This window comes from Dama dama, chromosome 4 (genome assembly GCF_033118175.1).
Source record: "Dama dama isolate Ldn47 chromosome 4, ASM3311817v1, whole genome shotgun sequence".
Lineage (NCBI taxonomy): Eukaryota > Metazoa > Chordata > Mammalia > Artiodactyla > Cervidae > Dama > Dama dama.
In genome coordinates this window covers 9123409-9142887 of record NC_083684.1, presented here as the reverse complement: position 1 = coordinate 9142887, position 19479 = coordinate 9123409, and the positions used below count along the sequence as shown (strand labels likewise).

The 19479-nt window shown below is 39.1% G+C and overlaps 1 protein-coding gene and 1 long non-coding RNA gene across 3 annotated transcripts in view; one reads left to right on the top strand and one right to left on the bottom strand.

Moving 5' to 3' along the window:
• LOC133053098 (craniofacial development protein 2-like) overlaps positions 1–11905 on the top strand; it is a 36241-nt gene extending 24336 nt beyond the window's left edge. The window contains exons 7-10 of one of the 2 annotated variants that reach the window (XM_061137936.1): positions 799–918; positions 2695–2814; positions 9437–9514; positions 11524–11905. In XM_061137936.1, the coding sequence (XP_060993919.1) occupies positions 799–918; positions 2695–2814; positions 9437–9482 (286 nt within the window). In that variant the 3' untranslated portion in view covers positions 9483–9514; positions 11524–11905. Of the gene's footprint in view, positions 1–798; positions 919–2694; positions 2815–9436; positions 9515–11104; positions 11416–11523 lie in introns of those variants that run through there. The other variant, XM_061137928.1, reaches the window with a different exon arrangement.
• A 1375-nt stretch (positions 11906–13280) lies between these two features.
• Positions 13281–19423, bottom strand: LOC133053110 (uncharacterized). Its single transcript, XR_009692090.1, has 2 exons — positions 19275–19423; positions 13281–15326 (listed from the first exon to the last, which is right to left on the bottom strand). It is a non-coding gene; the product is annotated as an uncharacterized LOC133053110 (long non-coding RNA).
• Between the last annotated feature and the right edge of the window lie 56 nt (positions 19424–19479).

Genomic DNA, 19479 nt, shown 5'->3' with positions numbered 1-19479 from the left:
TTAGGACTCAGTTTCCTTGAGGGAATTTTTTTTCAGTTTGAAATTAGACAGGATTCTCAGTCATGTAGCTTTCTTCCACTCCCAAATCACTGCTTGTTTATCTTCCGGTTGTTTAAGGTATAGAACAGGACCCTTCTTTAGAGAATTGCATATACTGTTTTTATATTGTTTATAGGAATTGTTTATACTGTTGCTTTTCTGCTTGAAATAATATCAGTGTGTTTCTCCCAACTACTCCACCTCCCTGTTCCCACTTTGACTTAAGCGTGAGCACTAATGTGCACGTGAGGTGCTGTGGGAGAGCCCTTCCAGTCTTCACTTTGGTGATCTCACTTGGGCTGTGATTCAGGGTGACGGTCTTGTGACAGAAGTAATGGAGGGGGTTTGAGAGATATCAGACTTCCATCTGCTGTTGTTTCATTGTTAAATTAATAAGGGCTAATGTCTTTATCTAGAAGTGTTATAGGAAACTTTAATCATAACGCTCAGCAGCAAGAATTTTTTTTTTTTTTTTTCTTTTTTAATTTTTATTATTATTATTTTTTTTTTCCCAGTGGGTTTTGTCATACATTGATATGAATCAGCCATGGATTTACATGTATTCCCAATCCCGATCCCCCCTCCCACCTCCAGAATTTTTTTTTTTTATCCATTTTATTTTAATTTTTTAATTTTTTATTAGTTGGAGAGCTGCAAGAAAGCACACTGATTTTTTTTTTTTCCATGTTATTTATGCCTTTTTCTTAGATTTTCTTTCTTTGTATTCCTCCTGTATACTTGTCTCCTTCCTTGGTGCAGGGTGTCTAAGGAAGTGGGTGAAACATCTCAGGAAGGGAAAGCTGTCTTCAAGCAAAATGAGAAAGAAGAACCTCAGTCCAGTGTCCCTTCAGCGGTGCTATCACTTCCTGCTGGGTCAGGGTGAGTAGTCTAGTCTTAGGCCCAGGTGTACCTGCTATGTTGGAGAAGATATTTTCATTGCAAGGATACCATTTCCCTCTAGCTCTCATGACTCCTTTCCTAAGAAAAGGAATTCTGCTGCTGTTATATCTTTGCTGAAATATTTGCCAAAATGGAGGATACAGAGAGCAGTTAGCCATCGGCTTTTTGTTTAATTCTGACAAAGTCCTGGTTTACATTGTTGGCCACGGAGCAGAACATGTAGTAGACACCAGGGAATTTCCCATTTCACTTGTTGGGTTTGTTCAGGGTTATAGAATAACTATATTTTTTGTGAGTGCTGAGACAAAAAATAGGCTCTTGGCTGAAACACCATGTTTTGAGGTTTCTAATCATTATATTGTTTGAAAATAATTCTTTTTTTTTAATATTTCATCTCAGGTTTTTATTTGTGAGTGGTTGCCTACATGGAAAAATATTGGCATTTGTGTTGAACATTGTATTTTTTTTTTTTTGGCTGCGTTGGGTCTTAGTTGCAGCACACAGAATCTTTAGTTGGGGCATGTGAACTCTCAGTTGCAGCATGTGGGATCAAGTTCCCTGACCAGGGGTGGAACCTGGGCCTCCTGCATTGGAGTGAGGAGTCTTAGCCACTGGACAACCAGGGAAGTCCCTGAACATTGTATTTTTTCACACTCAGCTTCTCAGATGTTTTGCCAGCAAATGACTTGACTAGAGATGTGTCCACACTGCCCCACCTCCCAAGCTGCATGTCGACTTTTCCTTTTTTTTTTTAATGAGCAGGAAGGAAGGAGCCCCAACCATAAAAAGTAATTTCTGGATTCTTTGAGATGGGATTTTTAGGGAAAAGCATTTCATGTAAAAATAAATCCATATACAAATCAGCAACAAATATTCCAAGATAAGGATGTCTGGTTTTGCTATTACTCGGTGGTTTTTTTAAGTGAAACATTACTAGCTAAGGTAGGCAGATCATGTAAATAGTTATCATTAAGCCCTTATGTTTTCCAAGTTTTTAAATTGTGGTTAGCTCTTGATTGTTAAAGTTGCTCTGGTTTTAATAAAATTCTTATTATAACTTCAGTGCATACCAGCCTTCCTTAGGAGACCATTTTTTGGGATGTGAAATCCTGGTGCCATTAGGCACCACATGCAGAAACTTCTGTGTACCTGCATTTCTGTTTTGTGGACTCTGTTAGGCTGCTTGTGGCTGAAATCAGATTAACCTTTGTATTAGGTTCTTTCACTAAATGCTTCATTGAAAATGATCAAATCTTTGTGCCATAAGGAATTTTGTGTGATCGTTGGGTTGTTTTAGGTGTAGAACAGGAGTCTTCTTTAGGGTATTCTAAATTGTTATTACTGTTGCTTTTCTGCTTGAAATAATGCCAGTGTGTTTCTCCCAATTACTCGACGTCCCTATTCCCACTTTGACTTAAGCATGAGCACTAATGTGCACATGAAGTGCTGTGGGAGAGCCATTTCAGTCTTCACTTTGGTGATCTGACGTGGGCTGTGATTCAGGGTGACGGTCATGTGACAGAAGTAATGGAGGGGGTTTGAGAGACGTCAGACTTCCATCTGCTGTTGTTTCCTTTATAAAATTAACAAGGGGAAAATGTCTTTGTCTAGAAGTGTTACAGGAGACTTTGATCATAATACTCAGCAGCAAGAATTTACAGAAAGCCCAGCTGTTTTCTGTTATTTTTTGCTTTTTCTTAGATTTTGTTTCTTTTTATTCCTCTTGTAAACTTGTTGTCTCCTTGATTGGTGCAGGGTGTCTAAGGAAGTGGGTGAAACACCTCAAGAAGAGAAATCCGTCTTCAAGCAAAATGAGAAAGAAGAACCTCAGTCCAGTGTCCCTGCAGCGGTGCCATCACTTCCTGCTGGGTCAGGGTGAGTTATTTAGTCGCAGGTCCAGGTGTACTTGCCACATTGGAAAATATGTTTTCGGGACAGTGACTGTTTTCCACCCCTGAGGATCTCATGGGGAGAAAGAAGGTCAAAGGTGACTTATAGTTAATTTTAATAACACATTGTCAAGAACTTAATAGTTTTTCCTCCCTTCATATTTTCCATAGTACATGAGTTATCTAGAGATGAAAACTAGAATTCTTTATTTGGAGGAAGGAAAATTTTCATTCTTCTTAAAACTGCATGTAAGAAGTAAAGGTGACAGTTAAGTAGGAGGAGTCAGGGCACTCGCCTTGAGAGAGGTGAACATGGACCACTCATTCCCATCACAGCACTTATCACCTCTGGCTCCTGATCAGAGCTGTCTCTTCTTGAGGTGTTTGGGGTACAATAAGTCACCTATAGTGGCTTCACTAACCTTTCATTCAGTTTGTTGCTTTATCCTTCCCCGGCAAATCTGTGAAGCTTTTTCTTATGTTTTTAGTTAAAAAAGAAAGTTGGTTTTCCTGTCAGGTTAACAGTTTTTAGAGGACAGGCTTTTCTGATCTTTGCAGCCCTGGCTTAAAACGACATTGTGTGCACTGGTGTGCATTGACCCCTGCGACAGAGGTTTGAGTGTGGGTCATTAGTGTGAGAGGTGATTCCTGGAAACTGAGCCAGGAGGAGAAACGGTGTGGGAAAGGTAGCAAGTGCAGGATGTGTTTTGCAGCTTCTGGTGGCTGCTACTCAGTCTTGGTGGTGGTCTTAGCAGGGGTGAGGAGGTTGGGGGAGTGTTATCCTCCAATTCCCTGCCATGCTCACTCAGCTGCTTCCATGGCACTCAGGCCATGAGCCAGAGGTGTTTGCAGGGACGTTCTTCTCAGGGTGTCATGGTGGTGACTGCAGGGACATGAGGAAGGGGTATGTTCATATCTGCTCCATACTTGTTATCTGCTTCTTCATCCAAACATTTGTCTCCCACTGAAGCAACTAGGTGGTGGAAGTCATGTAGAAGTTACACAGGAATCTAAGAAGGAAAAGGATTTGAGTGCTTGCTACTGCACTGGAAATGGGGTAAACATCAAGGAAGGCGGCTGTCAGAGGAACAGAGTAATGTGAGCAGAGTTCTCAAGACTGACTGTTAATGCTCTAGGCCAGTACTTTTCTTTTTTCATTTATTTTTATTAGTTGGAGGCTAATTACTTTACAATATTGTAGTGATTTTTGCTATACATTGACATGAATCAGCCATGGATTTACATGTGTTCCCCATCCTGAACCCCCCTCCCACCTCCCTCCCCATCCCATCCCTCTGGGTCATCCCAGTGCACCAGCCCTGAGCACTTGTCTCATGCATCCAACCTGGACTGGCAATCTGTTTCACACTTGATAATACATATGTTTCAATGCTATTCTCTCACATCCCACCCTCGCCTTCTCCCATAGAGTCCAAAAGTCTGTTCTATACATTTGTGTCTCTTTTTCTGTCTTGCATATAGGGTTATTGTTACCATCTTTCTAAATTCCATATATATGCATTAGTATACTGTATTGGTATTTTATCTTTCTGGCTTACTTCACTCTGTCTAATGGGCTCCAGTTTCATCCATCTCATTAGAACTGATTCAAATGCATTCTTTTTTTTTTTTTTAATGTATTCTTTTTAATGGCTGAGTAATACTCCATTGTGTATATGTACCATAGCTTTCTTATCCATTTGTCTGCTGATGGGCATCTAGGTTGCTTCCATGTCCTGGCTATTATAAACAGTGCTGTGATGAACATTGGGGTACACTGTGTCTCTTTCAGTTCTGGTTTCCTTGGTGTGTATGTCCAGGAGTGGGATTGCTGGGTCATATGGCAGTTCTATTTCCAGTTTTTTAAGGAATCTCCTCACTTTTCTCCATAGTGGCTGTACTAGTTTGCATTCCCACCAACAGTGTAAGAGGGTTCCCTTTTCTCCACACCCTCTCCAGCATTTATTGCTTGTAGACGTTTGGATAGCAGCCATTCTGTCTGGCCTGGCGTGTAATGGTACCTCATTGTGGTTTTGATTTGCATTTCTCTGATAATGAGTGATGTTGAGCATCTTTTCATGTGGTTGTTAGCCATCTGTATGTCTTCTTTGGAGAAATGTCTGTTTAGATCTTTGGCCCATCCTTTGATTGGGTCATTTATTTTTCTGGAATTGAACTGCAGGAGTTGCTTGTATATTTTTGAGATTAATCCTTTGTCTGTTGCTTCATTTGCTATTATTTTCTCCCATTCTGAAGGCTGTCTTTCCACCTTGCTTATAGTTGCCTTTGTTGTGCAAAAGCTTTTAACTAGGTCCCATTTGTTTATTTTTGCTTTTATTTCCAATATTCTGGGAGGTGGGTCTTAGAGGATCTTGCTGTGATTTATGTCAGAGAGTGTTTTGCCTATGTTCTCCTCTAGGAGTTTTATAGTTTCTGGTCTTACATTTAGATCTTTAATCCATTTTGAGTTTATTTTTGTGTATGGTGTTAGAAAGTGTTCTAGTTTCACTTTTTTTTTTTTTTTTTTTTTTAGTTTCACTCTTTTACAAGTGGTTGACCAGTTTTCCCAGCACCACTTGTTAAAGAGGTTGTCTTTTTTCCATTGTATACTCTTGCCTCCTTTGTCGAAGTTAAGGTGTCCATAGGTACATGCATTTATCTCTGGGCTTTCTATTTTGTTGCATTGATCTGTATTTCTGTCTTTGTGCCAGTACCATACTGTCTTGATGTCTGTGGCTTTGTAGTAGAGACTGAAGTCAGGCAGGTTGATTCCTCCAGTTCCATTCGTCTTTCTCAAGATTGCTTTGGCTATTTGAGGTTTTTTGTATTTCCATACAAATTGTGAAATTATTTGTTCTCGTTCTGTGAAGAATACCGTTGGTAGCTTGATAGGGATTGCATTGAATCTATAGATTGCTTTGGGTAGTATACTCATTTTCACAATTTTGATTCTTCCAATCCATGAACACGGTATATTTCTCCATCTATTTGTGTCCTCTTTGATTTCTTTCATCAGTGTTTTATAGTTTTCTATGTATAGGTCTTTTGTTTCTTGAGGTAGATATACTCCTAAGTATTATGCCGGTACTTTTTAAGCTGTGGTTTGCAGTCATCATTTAAGAGAAATGAAATAGAGTGAAGCAACATATTTTTAGCCTTCTAATCATTATATTGTTTGACTGGGATTCTCTTCAGATGAGTAGCTTTCAAACTTTATTGACTGCCACTCACAGTAAGGAATACATGTCATTAGGATTTAGTCTGCTCATTAATATAGGTATGACTTCTATTTTATGTCCATACTATGTAATTATTATGTGTAGTATGTGTCATTTGAAAAACTTTTATGATTCATTGAATTGATTTCACAATCTGTTACAACCTGTATGTGAGAAATAGTGCTCTAGGACACTTAAGAAATAAGCCTTCTGCAGGCTTATCTGTGTTAACAGGCTTGTAAGTGGTATTATTAAACAGTGTGTCTTGCATTTATTGAAAGTGTTACTATGAAAGTTACCTCTGGATTAAGTACTAGATAGCAGTAAAGGCAATATCTTCTGCCTTATGTTTCTAGTATAGTTGGTTTCATGTAGAATGCATCATGCAAAATGCTGGGGTGTTTGACTCACAAGCTGGAATCAAGATTGCTGGTAGAAATATTAACAACTTGAGATATGCATATGATACCACACTAATTGCAGAAAGGAAAGAGGATGTAAAGAACCTTTTGATGAAGGTGAAAGAGGAGTGAAAAGCTGGCTTAAAGCTCAACATTCAAAAAATTTAAGATTATGGCAGGTGTTCCCATCTGTTTGTGGCAAATAGATGGGGAAAACATGGAAACAGGACAGTTTATTTTCTTGGGCTCCAGAATCACTGCAGACGTGAAATCACTTGACGGCAGCCATGAAATTAAAAAATGCATGCTACTTGGAAGAAAAGCTATGACAAACTTAGACATCATATTAAAAAGCAGAGACCTCACTTTGCTGACAAAGGTCCACATAGTCAAAGCTATGATTTTTCCAGTAGTCATGTACGGATGTGAGAGCTGGACCATAAAGAACGCTGAATACCAAGGAATTAATGCTTTTGACCTATGGTGCTGGAGAAGACAGACTCTGGAGAGTCCCTTGAACTGCAAGGAGATGAATCTACTCAATCCTAAAGAAAATCAACCTAAATATTCATGTAGGACTGAAGCTGAAGCTCTGGCACTTTGGCCATGTGATGTGAAGAGAGGTCTCCTTGGAAAAGACACTGATCCTGGGAAAGATCGAAGGTGGTTGGAGGAGGGGACTGTAGAGCATGAGATGGTTGCATGGTATCATCAACTCAGTGGACGTGAGTTTGAGCAAACTCTAGGAGATGATGAATGACGGGGAAGCCTGGTGTGCTGCAGTCATGGGTTTGCAAAGAGCTGGATACGTCTGAGCATCTGAAGAACAACCAGAGCAGGGAAAGTTCTTCATTCAGTAGGTCGATTGTGTCCTTTACATCTTAGAGAGTGACTCATGGCATAGCAGCAGGCCTCCACCAAAATCTTCAGCCTCAGATTAGTTTCATTTTGTTGTATCAAGAATTCAGTATGTGTTTTGCTCTAAGAAAATAGTTTCATGTAGCATAATTTTTACTTTTTGCTTCTTTGAGTGTTTTGCAAAATAATGTTTTGATGCTTAAAGATTCTACTTGGAAACAGTGTGTTTTAGAAAATACTGCTAGCATACTTCTGAAGATAACCAGAGGAAGGAGAAGTGGCATTTTGGCAAGTTCCCCTTGTTTAAATCACTGAGTCGCTCATGAAAATCTTACTGCATTCTGTGTTTCATGCCTGACATTCTTAGAGCTAATAATAGCCTTTCTTCTTTTGATATTTTTTATTTTGTGTTGATACAGGAATTAAATAACAGTGTTATGAGAGGAACAGAGAATGGGTTCAGCCATACACATACATGTATCTGTTGTTCCCCAAATTCCCCTCCCATATAGGCTGCTCCAGCATTGAACATTGTTCCATTTGCTGTGACAGATCCTTGTTGGTTATCCATTTTTAGAATATCAGTGTATATGTCCATGCCAAACTCCCTAACTATCCCTTCCCCTCAGTCATCACACCCCCTCAAGCCCCCACAACATAAACTTGTTTTTGAAGTCTGATTGTAAGTTTGTCTTGTAAGTTTGTATCATTTCTTTTCAGATTCAACATATAGGACATGTCAAATTTTTCCTTCTCTGTCTCACTTCACTCTGTATGATACTCTCTAACTCAATTCACATCTCTATAAGTGACTCTGTCATTCATTTTTTATGTCTGAGTAATATTCCATTGTATAGATATACCCCATCTTGTTTATCCATTCCTTTATTGATGGACATACATATTGTTTACATGTCCTGACTATGTAAATAGTGCTGCAGTGAACAGTTGGGGTACATGTGTCCCTTTGAATTATGGTTTTCTCTGGATCTGTCTCCGGGAGTGAGATAGCTGGGTCACGTGGTCGTTCTATATTTCATTTTTTACGGAATCTCGAAGGTGTCCTCCATAGTGCCTGTATCAATTTAACATCAAAGGTGAGAAATGAGGAAATTGTTCAGAAACCAAGAGTGATCACATATCAAGGGTGGGCGATTCTGTTTAAACTGATTTAGCAGGATGCTTGTTAAAACTGAACTAAACAAGCCCAACAGCGATGGTGGCCAAGCCTGAGACTTGGTTAAGAAGCCTGACTAAGGTTGGATCAAGAAGAGTCTGTGGTCTATACAGGACAGCATCTGGGGCAGCATGGAAACTGACAGAGGGAATCTGGGTGGGTCAGCCAGTGACGTATCTTTTGGTAGATTAATGAACTCACTCCTTGAAGGAGTAAAGTAAAATTCAAGGAAAATCAGCTTCTGTGAAAACTACAGAGAAACTTAACAGAGGACAAGGAAATGTCTTCCTGATTCAAAAAGTCTTCACAGTTTGTACATGAAAATGGGGAGACATTGCACTATGATACATGTACTTTGAATTTCTCAATAAATCCAATCATTTGTTTTACCTACACAGTTGTAGTTTTGCTTGGGAAACAACAGGGTCAAGAGAAATTCAGTTGATCTGAGGTGTGTAAGTGCACACATTTTATCAGTGCAGACATCTGTATGAGGTGCAGGTTGCACACAAATGGTATGGAAAGTCTTCAGGGGGAGAATCTATAGGAAATATCTGATTTATGAAAAGAATTAATGCAGTAAAATATTTTTTCATTTTCATGTTTTTAGTTGCTTCATTGAGACATGCAAAAAGATACTTTAAACATTCTGTTAGCATTTTTTTAAGTGATTTTGGTTTACTCATAGGTCTTGCAGTGTAAATTAGAGTTAGTAGTTATTAGTTTCCTAATCTTAATGTGGTTACCTAGTGATGGGTCTTCAGCCTTCTTTTACAGTGTTTGGTATGACTCCCAGAAAGTGCCTAAAGTTTAATTTTCAGATATGCCTTCCATTGGGTCGTTTACGTTTTACTTCAAGAGAATTTTTATCCTTAGTGAGAAAGAATCAGTCTTTTCAAACTCAATTTAAGCTCTTGTAATTTTTCCTCTAATTCTTGTCTTTTTCATTTTAAGGCCTGAAAACTGTGACCTTCAAAAGAACCAGGATTGCAGCAATTAAGTATCTGACTTTATCCTTAACCACCTGAACTGGTTTGTATGAAATACAGTCGTTTTTATATGTTTTCAAAATAGTTTCTGGTCGTTAAATCTGACATCTTTAAAGGAAACTTCTCGTTTTGAGTGTAAAGCTAACTGCCCTTGAGATCGTGTGCAGTGGTATTTGATTTAAAGCAATATGCACTCTGGCTTCTGATTAAAAATAGCTAGGAGGATCAGTTTACCAGGGATAGTCACAGAGAAAAATTACAAAGTAAGGAAATGGCAACCCACTCCAGTATTCTTGCATGGAGAATCCCATGGACAGGGCAACTTCACAGGCTACAGTCCATGGGTTCCTAAGAGTTGGACATGACTTAGCAACTAAACCACCACTGCCAATCACAGAGAAAAACTACAAAGTATCACTGTAAAGTAAGTAGGTATTTTCTTTGAACTATTAGGCCATTAGACTACTTATCAAAATAATAGTGATAGATACAGGGAAATGTCTTCACAAATTCTACAAGATTACGCTCCAATACTCAAATACTCAAATCATTCTTTTGAACAAATTTTTGTGTCTTTAGTTTAAGAGTCCATTTTTCAGTTCGGTGAGCTGGAATTTGAAAATTAAGCCTTCAGTTTAAGAAATTTGTTGTGTGAAATGATTTTAGTCATCTCTGTTGAAAGATGTCTCTTAGTATTCTCCCCTGAAATTTTTTTTTTTTGATACAGTGTTAGAAACTGAACTTGACTTAGTGGACCACTACTCCTAAATACTAATTTTGAACATACTGATCCATGACTTAAATGTTTATTTTTCTTTTAAAGCCAAGATACTAAAAGTGGTGCATTTGGAAAGTTGTCTTTTTTTTTTAAATCTGTTTCTTGTTTGATTATCTTCTGTTTTCAAAAACTTCAAATATAAAATGGATCATGAGATTATTGAATGTTTGATCCATTATTTGAATGATAAGAAATGTCTGTTTCCTCTTAGGGTATTTGAGGCTACTGCTTTGCATGCATGCTCAGTTGTGTCCGACTCTTTGGGGCCCTATGGACTCTTACGTCCATGTGATTTTCCAGGCAAGAGTACTGGCGTGGTTTGCCATTTCCACCTCTAGCGAATCTTCCATTTATCGGAATCGATCCCAACTCTCCTGCATAACAGGCAAATTCCTTTATTGCTGAGCTTTTTGATTGGCCACATGGGGGTGGTTGCTCAGATGAAAAAAATACTGGCATTTATTTTTAATATTTTTTCACATATAGCTTCTGGGAGTTTTGCCAACCACTGATTTTATTCTAGAAGGATATGCAGCCACCTCTTCCCAGCTGTATATCCACTTTTCCTTTTTTTATGACTTAGAAGGAAGTAGCCCCAACCATAAAAAGCTAATTTCTGGATTCTTTAAGATGGCAGTTTTAGGGTAAATGTGTTTCATGTTAACTTCATCCATATACAAATGAGTGATGAATCTTACAAGATAAAAATGTCTAATTATGCTATTATTAATGTTTTTTAACAGGAAAACATTACTTAGGAAATAAAGTAGGGAGAAAAGTTTCATGTAAATAGTTATCTTTAAGCCTTTATGTTTCCTAAGTTTTTAAATTGTATGTTTCTTTTGATTCCAAAAGCTCCTCTGGTTTGAATGAAGTTCTTATTACCTGCAGTGCATACCAGCCTTTCCTAGGAGACCATTTCCCGGGATGTGAAGTCCTGGTGCCATTAGCTGTCCACATGCAGAAGGTTCTGTGTACCTGCGTTTCTTTTTTCTGTAGTCTGTTTGGCTGGTTGTCACTTAACTTTTCAGTTAGTTTATTTCACTAAATGATATAGTCAAAATGATAAAATCTTTGTACCATGGGAAATTATTTCAATTTTATTTTTCTACTGACGTTTCTAATTCTGGTATAAATGTTTATCAATAAAGAATTACTTTCAATTCTGTGAAGTAGAACTGTTTTTTTCTTTTTCAGTGGCCAGTGAATTTAAATTTTTGTAATATGGTCTTCTAACTTTTTAAGCTTTTTATTTTATTTTTTCTATAACTTAGAGAAGACTCTTGAGAATGCTTGGAGTGCAAGGAGATCAAACCAGTTAATCCAAAAGGAAATCAACTGTGAATATTCATTGGAAGGACCTTTGCTGAAGTGAAGCTCCAATACTTTGAAAAGATGACTCATTGGAAAAGACTGAGATACTGGGAAGAATTGAAGGCAATAGAAGAATGTGCCGGCAGAGGATGAGATAGTTAGATAGCATCATCAACTCAGTACACATGAATTTGAGCAAATATCAGGAGATACAGTGGAGGACAGAGGAGCCTGGTGTGCTTCAGTCCATGGGGTCACAAGAAGCTGTAAAATGTTTTTGTATTTCCTTTAGGTTCTACTTACTAGTTTATAGTAAAATTCTCTTCCAAAGATCTGATTAAACACTGCTTACATCTTGAGTCTTATTAATTCAGCTTTCAGGGCTATATGTTAACATCAAAAGTTTTTGTATTTCACACTGGGATAGCAGAAAACTGGTAACAGTTTGTGAAGAAAGAAAAAGTATTGTTTCAGTAGTAGGTCCACATGAGGAGAGGCTCTAAGGTTGGCTCAGTATTCTGTGACATCATAAATCTTTTTCTGCTCTGCCACTTTCAGCAAATTGGATGGTTCAATTTGGTTGCTTATCCCATGGTTACAAGGAAACATTTTCAGTTCCAGGCAATGCAGATAGACAGTGTCTGGCAGGATACTACCCTTTGATTCTCTGTTGTTTTTTTTTTTTTCTTGTTTTAGGTGTACTGTAAAGTGCACAAATCTTAAATGTATAGCTTGATGAAATTTTACTCATGTGAAGTGGTAGCACTTTGATCAAGATACAGAATGTCTCTAGCACCCCAGTAGGATGCAGAGTTCAGCCAGAAGCCTCAATATCGTGTTTCCCAACAGGATCTTTTTGTTTCTAAAAAGGTGATGACCCAAGATTGGACAGGTGTATGGTGGATGAGATGGTAAAGATGTTGAGTTTGGTAGGAAGGGCTCCATAAATTGTTGCCAAGACAACAGGGTAATAGTGAACCAGGAAACCTGTAGGGGGTTGGGATTTGTATTTTTCCCACCTGGAGACATTTGTCTAAAGGGATTCCTCAGTTTGGGCCTATTTCTGCGTGGTGGGATTATGTGTCCTGTGTTGGCAGAGTCTCTGATTTCTAAAAGGAAGTTGGAAATCTAGATTATTGGAAAACTCTCATCTTTTAAATGCTTATATATTAAGTATTCCCCACAACACAACAGTAGGAACCAGTTCCAGTCTATAAGGCTGCCACACATACTCAATTAGTGGAAATACAGGGTTGGGTACCTGTGGGACTCTGGACTTAATATATTTGTCAACTGATCAGTACATAATCTTGTTTTATGTGTGTTTCTGTTCAAAGATATTGTATTTAATGATCTTTGTAACAAATCATGATATGCAGTATATGCATGCATTCTAAGTCGCTTCATTTGTGTCCGACTCTGTGACCCTGTAGGCTGTAGCCTGCCAGCATCTTCTGCCCATGGGATTTCCCAGGCAAGAATACTGGAGTGGGTTGCCATTTCCTCCTCCATGAGGATCTTCCCAACCCAGGAATCAAACCCATGTTTCTTGTGTCTCCTCTTCACTACTAGCGCCACCTGGGAAGCCTCATGCTATATATGTATAATGAAACAGTTGTTTGAATGACAGCAATGTTAATGTACAACTGAGACTACTACTTTCTTTCCCTCAGTTTTACACACACAAACTACAAACATACACTACACATAAAAGTACTCACTGTAAACATAAGTATTTATATAGAGACATAGTATAGTCTGTACAGCAATGCAGGTAAAGTCTTGGAAAGGGAAAGATTGAGCATTTAACGTTTCACAAAGCATTACCTAACATTTTCCTGTCGATGGAGCTGCAGGCTGCATGATGATACAACGCACAGTGTGGGCAAACCTTTCGACCTTGGCTTACTCCACCAAAACCAAGGGAGAGGTTGGTGGAACTCATTCTGCAGATGATGGAGAGAGTGGGAGGTTTACATCTATCAGTTCACCCTCAGAGGTCTGGTTCTCACTACTTATTGAGTGGAGAAATAGCTCCAGAAAGAAGAAGGTGGGCAAAAGCGGAAACGTCACTCAGTTGTGGATGTGTCTGGTGGTAAAAGTAAAGTGATGCTATAAAGAACAATATTGCATATTTACCTTGAATGTTAGATCCTTGAATCAAGGTAAATTGGACATGGTCAAGCAGGTTATGACAAGGTTAAAGACTGACAGTTTTAGGAATTAGTGAACAAAAATGGACAGAAATGGGAGAATTCAGATGACCATTATGTTTACTATGGGTAGATATCCCTTAGAGGAAATGGAGTAGCCCTCATAATCAACAAGAGTCGGAAATGCAGTACTTGGGTGAAATCTCAAAAACAACAGAATGACCTCAGTTTATTTCAAGGCAAACCAATCAGCTTCACAGTAATCCAAGTCTACGCCCCAACCACTAATGCTGAAGAAGCTGAATGACTATGAAGACCTACAAGACCTTCTAGAACTAACACCAAAAAATCCTTTTCATCATAGGGGATTGGAGTGCAAAAGTAGGAAGTTGAGAGAGAACCTGGAGTACACAGGCAAGTTTGGCCTTGGAGTACAAATGAAGCGGGGCAAAGGCTAACAGCAGGAGGAGACAGGGGCGACAGACATGGTTGGATGGCATCACTGACAGTGAACGAGAGTGAGCAAACTCCAGGAGATAGTCAAGGACAGGGAAGCCTGGCATGTTGCATCAGTAGGTGGAACTGATTCTGCAGATGAGGAAGAGGTTGACAGGCTGACATCTGTTAGTTCAACCTCAGAGGTTTGGCTCTCCACTTGTTGATGTAGTTGGCACTTTCCCCTCCTGAAGTAGCTCCGGAAACTGGGCCGGTCCTGTCTGCCTGGCTGTTTGCCTCACATCTTTAAGCATCTCATCATAAGGGGCAGACACACCAGAAGTTAATGATTTAAATTTGAGGCTTCGATCAGGGATAGGGTTACACCCTTCCATGTCACTGAAAATTTGTTTCAAGGCAGAGTTCCATTCTGTTATTTTGGCTGCTGTAAGAGGGACAATTCCTGGACTCTTCTGCTGACTATCATCACTGTCTGTTGCTTTCTCTGCCAAAACTTCCTCCACATCCTTCTTCATGTCACCAAAGCCTTCACTTATTTGCTGTGCAGCATGCATTATGTTTTTGACACTGTTCTTTATTTCTGCAGCACCTTCAAAGCCTTCAAAATTTTCCACACAGCCTGGCCAAACATTTTTCCAACAGTTACAGGCTCTGCTTGATGTCCCAGGCTGTGCCAACATAAACACATTGGGTATAGTGACTGACTTCCAATAATTCGTCCATCGTGGTAGTTTCCTTGTTGACTTTGAGAGCCTCGAAAGCCTTGTTAAAGCTCCCTTGTATACTGTGCCTTGAAGACATTTATTATGCCCTGATCCAGGGGCTGGATGAGAGACTTAGTATTTGGGGGCGTGAAAAGAACTCCTACATAGGGGTCGGCATTTTTGAGTTCTTCACAGCAGTGGACTGGGGCATTATCCAAAATTTAACAAAATCTTGAAGGCGAAGTTTCTGCCCTAGAGATAGTATTCAACTTTTGGTATGAAACAGCTGTGGAAACCAATCAGGTGTCTTCCAACCTTTGTTCCACCTCCAGTGGACTGGCAAATGGTTCACACTTTTCTGGTTAAGGTTAAGTGCTTGTGAACTTGAAGCTCTGTACACCAGTAGGGGTTTGCACTTGAAGTTGCCCTTGTACTCCATGTCCAAAGAAGCTGCAACCAGACAGTAGGGGTTACGCAATCATGATAAAATCAGATTCCACACCCGCCAGGTGAGTGACCCAGAAACTGGAGAACAGTAATACCAAAAATGTTCTCCCACTATTGTGAAGGTTCTGAGCCCCACAGCAGGCTTCCCAGAGAGGGGATCTGGCCAAGGGACTGGGTATCCCCAGGGAATCTGACTTGAAAGCGACCTGGATTTGATTACAGAACTTAACCTTAAATATAAATTGTAGTTATCTTAAATGTAAATAGGTTAAATACACTAACCAAAAAATAGAGACTGGATGGTTGTATGAAAACGTGCATGTGAACCTCCACTTAACATCACTCTACTAAAACCCCCAAATTGTATGTAATTATTTTATATTGTTGCGTTGTTTCCATTATGGCTTGCAATTCTTAAGTATCCTTTTTTGTATGGCTATTGATTTTGAAAACTGAAAAACAGCTTTTACTATTGTGATTATGTAACTAATTTGCTTCATACCATTGTATTGTGATTGGTCAACAGAAAATAATAGAATTCTTTATCACTGAAACTACCATTTGACAGGGAAATGTGAAATCACTTTTTAAAATCCAGAATTGGAATTTTTTGAAAACTAGAAATGCCCAGGTACTGCTTTTTGTCTCCAAAGCTTCAGATGTGTTTCTAATGAGCAGACATGTTTAAAAACAACTGGACTATATATGATATTTTACTTTCATCTAGTTTATTTCATATTTTCTATTTCATATTCGGTGCACCCATTTCATTTTGTTTATGGTTCCCAATTTCTCCATCTCTTTTGTTGCTGTTCTCAAAGTTTATGAAGCATAGTAGAAAAGCTTTTATATACATATATAAATAGTATGTACAACATATTTTAGAAAACTTAAGAATTTTTGCATAGCTAAAAGTTTATCACATTTTGATTCCACTTGTTTTTCTTAGTATGAATAGAATGCTAGATTTCTAATTTACATTCAGTCAAAACTTTGATATAGTTCCATGTATTTTGGCATCTAGTATTACTGCTGACAGTCTAGAAAGTTTATTATCTTGGTGATTTAAAAAAAAATTGAGTGAGGCTTGAAACTTACAAGAAACAGTATGTATTTTTTTTTTAAACAGGAAATTAACATGCTATGATATTTTGTACATGTTTTCAAATTTCACAAAATTTTATGCTACTGTCCATTATTTTTTTCCATACCATATTTCCATACAAAGACTTCACATTGTATTTAATTGCATTGAGCAGCTTCAGCTGCAGGGAACAAATTCTGGTATTCTCTTCATTTTTATTCTATGATCAATATTTTCTAATTTTCCTTGTATGCCATCTTAGATACATCCATCATTTAAAAGTGGACATTTAATTTCAAAATACATGGGATATTTAAAGTATCCTTGATACTAATTTCCAATTTTGCTACTAATTTCTCATTTAAATGCTTCCCTAAAATCACCCTCTGTGTTTCTTCAGTCTTCTAGCGAAGCTTTCAATGACTTAAGTTAAAGATGTCTCTTGAAAAATACCACATTGCACTTGAAAATATGTGGGTTAGTTTTAAATATCTTTTGATATTGATTTCTAACATAATTCCACAATGATAAGAGAATAGACTGTATGATTTCTGTACCTTTGGACCATGAAATTTTTGCACCTTGTTTTATGTCCTTGGATATGTTCCAGTGTCTCCTAGTTTATAGTATATGGGAACTTAAATAGAATTTGTATCCTAATGTTGTGTGAAAATTGTATAAATCTTAATTATGTTGAATAGGCTCATAGTGCTTTTCACGTCTACTATATCCTTCTCTTTCTCTATATATTCATTCTATTAATTTTTTAGTTTGATATTGAAATTCCAACTAAATTCTTAATTCATCTACTTAAAAATAATTGTAATATATATTAGTAGTGGAAATATATGTAAGTTTGTTCTGTATTTTCCAAGTGTTCTCATACTTTCATAATTTAAAAAATAAAAAAAAAAGTTGCTCTTGGCATTGGTGCACAAAAGTAGGGTTGCATAATTCTGGAATGATAAAGCCAGGGACTTTGGAGCCCATTTGCCTTACATAAGTTCTTTTTGCAAATGTCCTTGTAAAATAAGCCAGTTTGATCAGCACTAAAAACCTGCTCTTCCACATACCCTTTTCCTGTATATCACTTAGCAAGTATTGTTTAAATTCTTCTGCAGCCTCCTGATCTGCAGAACTTGCCTCACTTGCAAGCTTAACACTATTCACATCTTGTCACCTTTTGAAATGTGCAAGTCAGCCAGCACTAGCAGAGAAGGGCTTCACATTTTTCTGACCTTGGGTAACATGACGGTAAATTTCTTTTGCTTTCAGCCTCACAACGCTTTCCACCACACCTTTTATAATCAGTTGTCATCTCGTGAATCCACAAACAGCTGCTTTTCCATATCTTCCTCGTTTACTCTGGATGTCACTTTAGCACTTTATGGAGCAGCCTCACGTCTGGATTGGCAAATTTCCCTTTCCATTTTCTTGATGTACCAAATTTTTGATTCATTAACATTGAACTCAGGGCCAACAGCACTACAATTTATACCTGAACAAAGCTTATCTAACACACACATTTTTCTTCATAAAGCACACCACAGCCTTCTTGTTCTTAGGAACATTAAGACAGCATCACAGCACTGTTACCAAATTGCAATTCCATGTGCCAGATGCAGGGAGGCCTATGGATGCTACAACATTAGAGCTTGGAACAGAGGTTTCTTACATTGTCCATAGAAGGAAATGGGCGGCTCATGTCCTGAGAAGCCCAAAGTTATGGAAAACTGTCAGCAAGATCGTTTAAAAACGAGGTGAGGGAGGGGTGAAGTTAGTTGCTGCAAACTTCTTAGAGTCAGATCCTTTGTCTTTAGGTCAGGTCATGGTCAGGTAAGGATGTCCCTATAAATGACTACCAAACGAATGTTACTCTCTGCCTTAACAAGAAAGGGTAAGGTCCCAAGGCACAGCTTTCACCCTGCTAGTTCCCAGTCCTGGCTAGAAGGAGGCAGGTCTCAGTAGGCATCACCTTCAGGGCCAGGTTCCCACACGCTGCGCAGCTGTCATCCCTGAGGGTCTTGCGCACAACCCAATTGGCCCTCAAGTCTCTCAAGGCCATCCAAATGGGAGACCAGGTCTCAGACTGCAACCCAGGCAGACAACAAAGTCGGTTGGGGGAGGAAGTTCACGCTGCCTCAAGGGCTGGGCCAAGACTAGTAGAGGGCTTTAGTGAGGGCTTTGGAGCACTTTAGACATACTCCCCAGTCTGTTCCCCGGGCCCTCTGGCTCACCCTTTGGTCCAAGGCGGGTGGGGGGAGCTAGAGAGCCGCCAGGAGAAGGCCTGAACCCGCCACTTAGCTCACTCTCCACCTGATGACCACACCAGTGACGCTTGGCTGAATCGCTTTCCTAATGGTCTCATTGACAGTTACTTGTGAGCGAGGCCAACTTGCAGCGCTGACCAATAAAAGGGCAGGACAACCAAAGATCCCTGATTGACAGTTGGTCATTTGTGTTTGGCACCCCCTGAGGTGCTGACCATGGCCGACCAAGCCCTGTTGCCTAAGTAGCGAGGTGCCAGGGAAGAAGGCACAGCAACGGCTGCTTGCTAAGGGCTGTGCTCATCCTGCGGTTACAGAATAAGCTCGGCGGCCATTCTGAACAGCGAAATCACCGACAGGAAGTAGAAAAATGAAAAAAACGCGGTACTGAAGAGGCTGTGAAGCTATTTATTTACACTAGAAGAGCTGAAGCAAGACAGCGGATTGTGAGGTCCATCCTCGGTACAACCCACTACTGGTTAAAATTTTCACTCAAAATTTCCACTCTCTGCATGTCCTCGAATAACCCTAGCAATCATCGCGAATATTGATTTGGAGGGGTTACAGTAAGTTATAACAATCAAATTTAAAAATACCAACCTGTGAATAGCGAAGGTAATCTGTATTCTCAAGGGCAAAACAAATCTTCCTTTAGCGTACACAGATCGAAACAGCTGAGCTCTGAGGACTACAAGTTCCAGCATGCACCGCTTCAGGCCAGAGCCCGCGTTCTTCCAACCGCCCCAGCAGGGTCAAGCCGGAGCCTTTGGCCCGGAAGCATTGCCTTTCGATCACGTGGCACGCT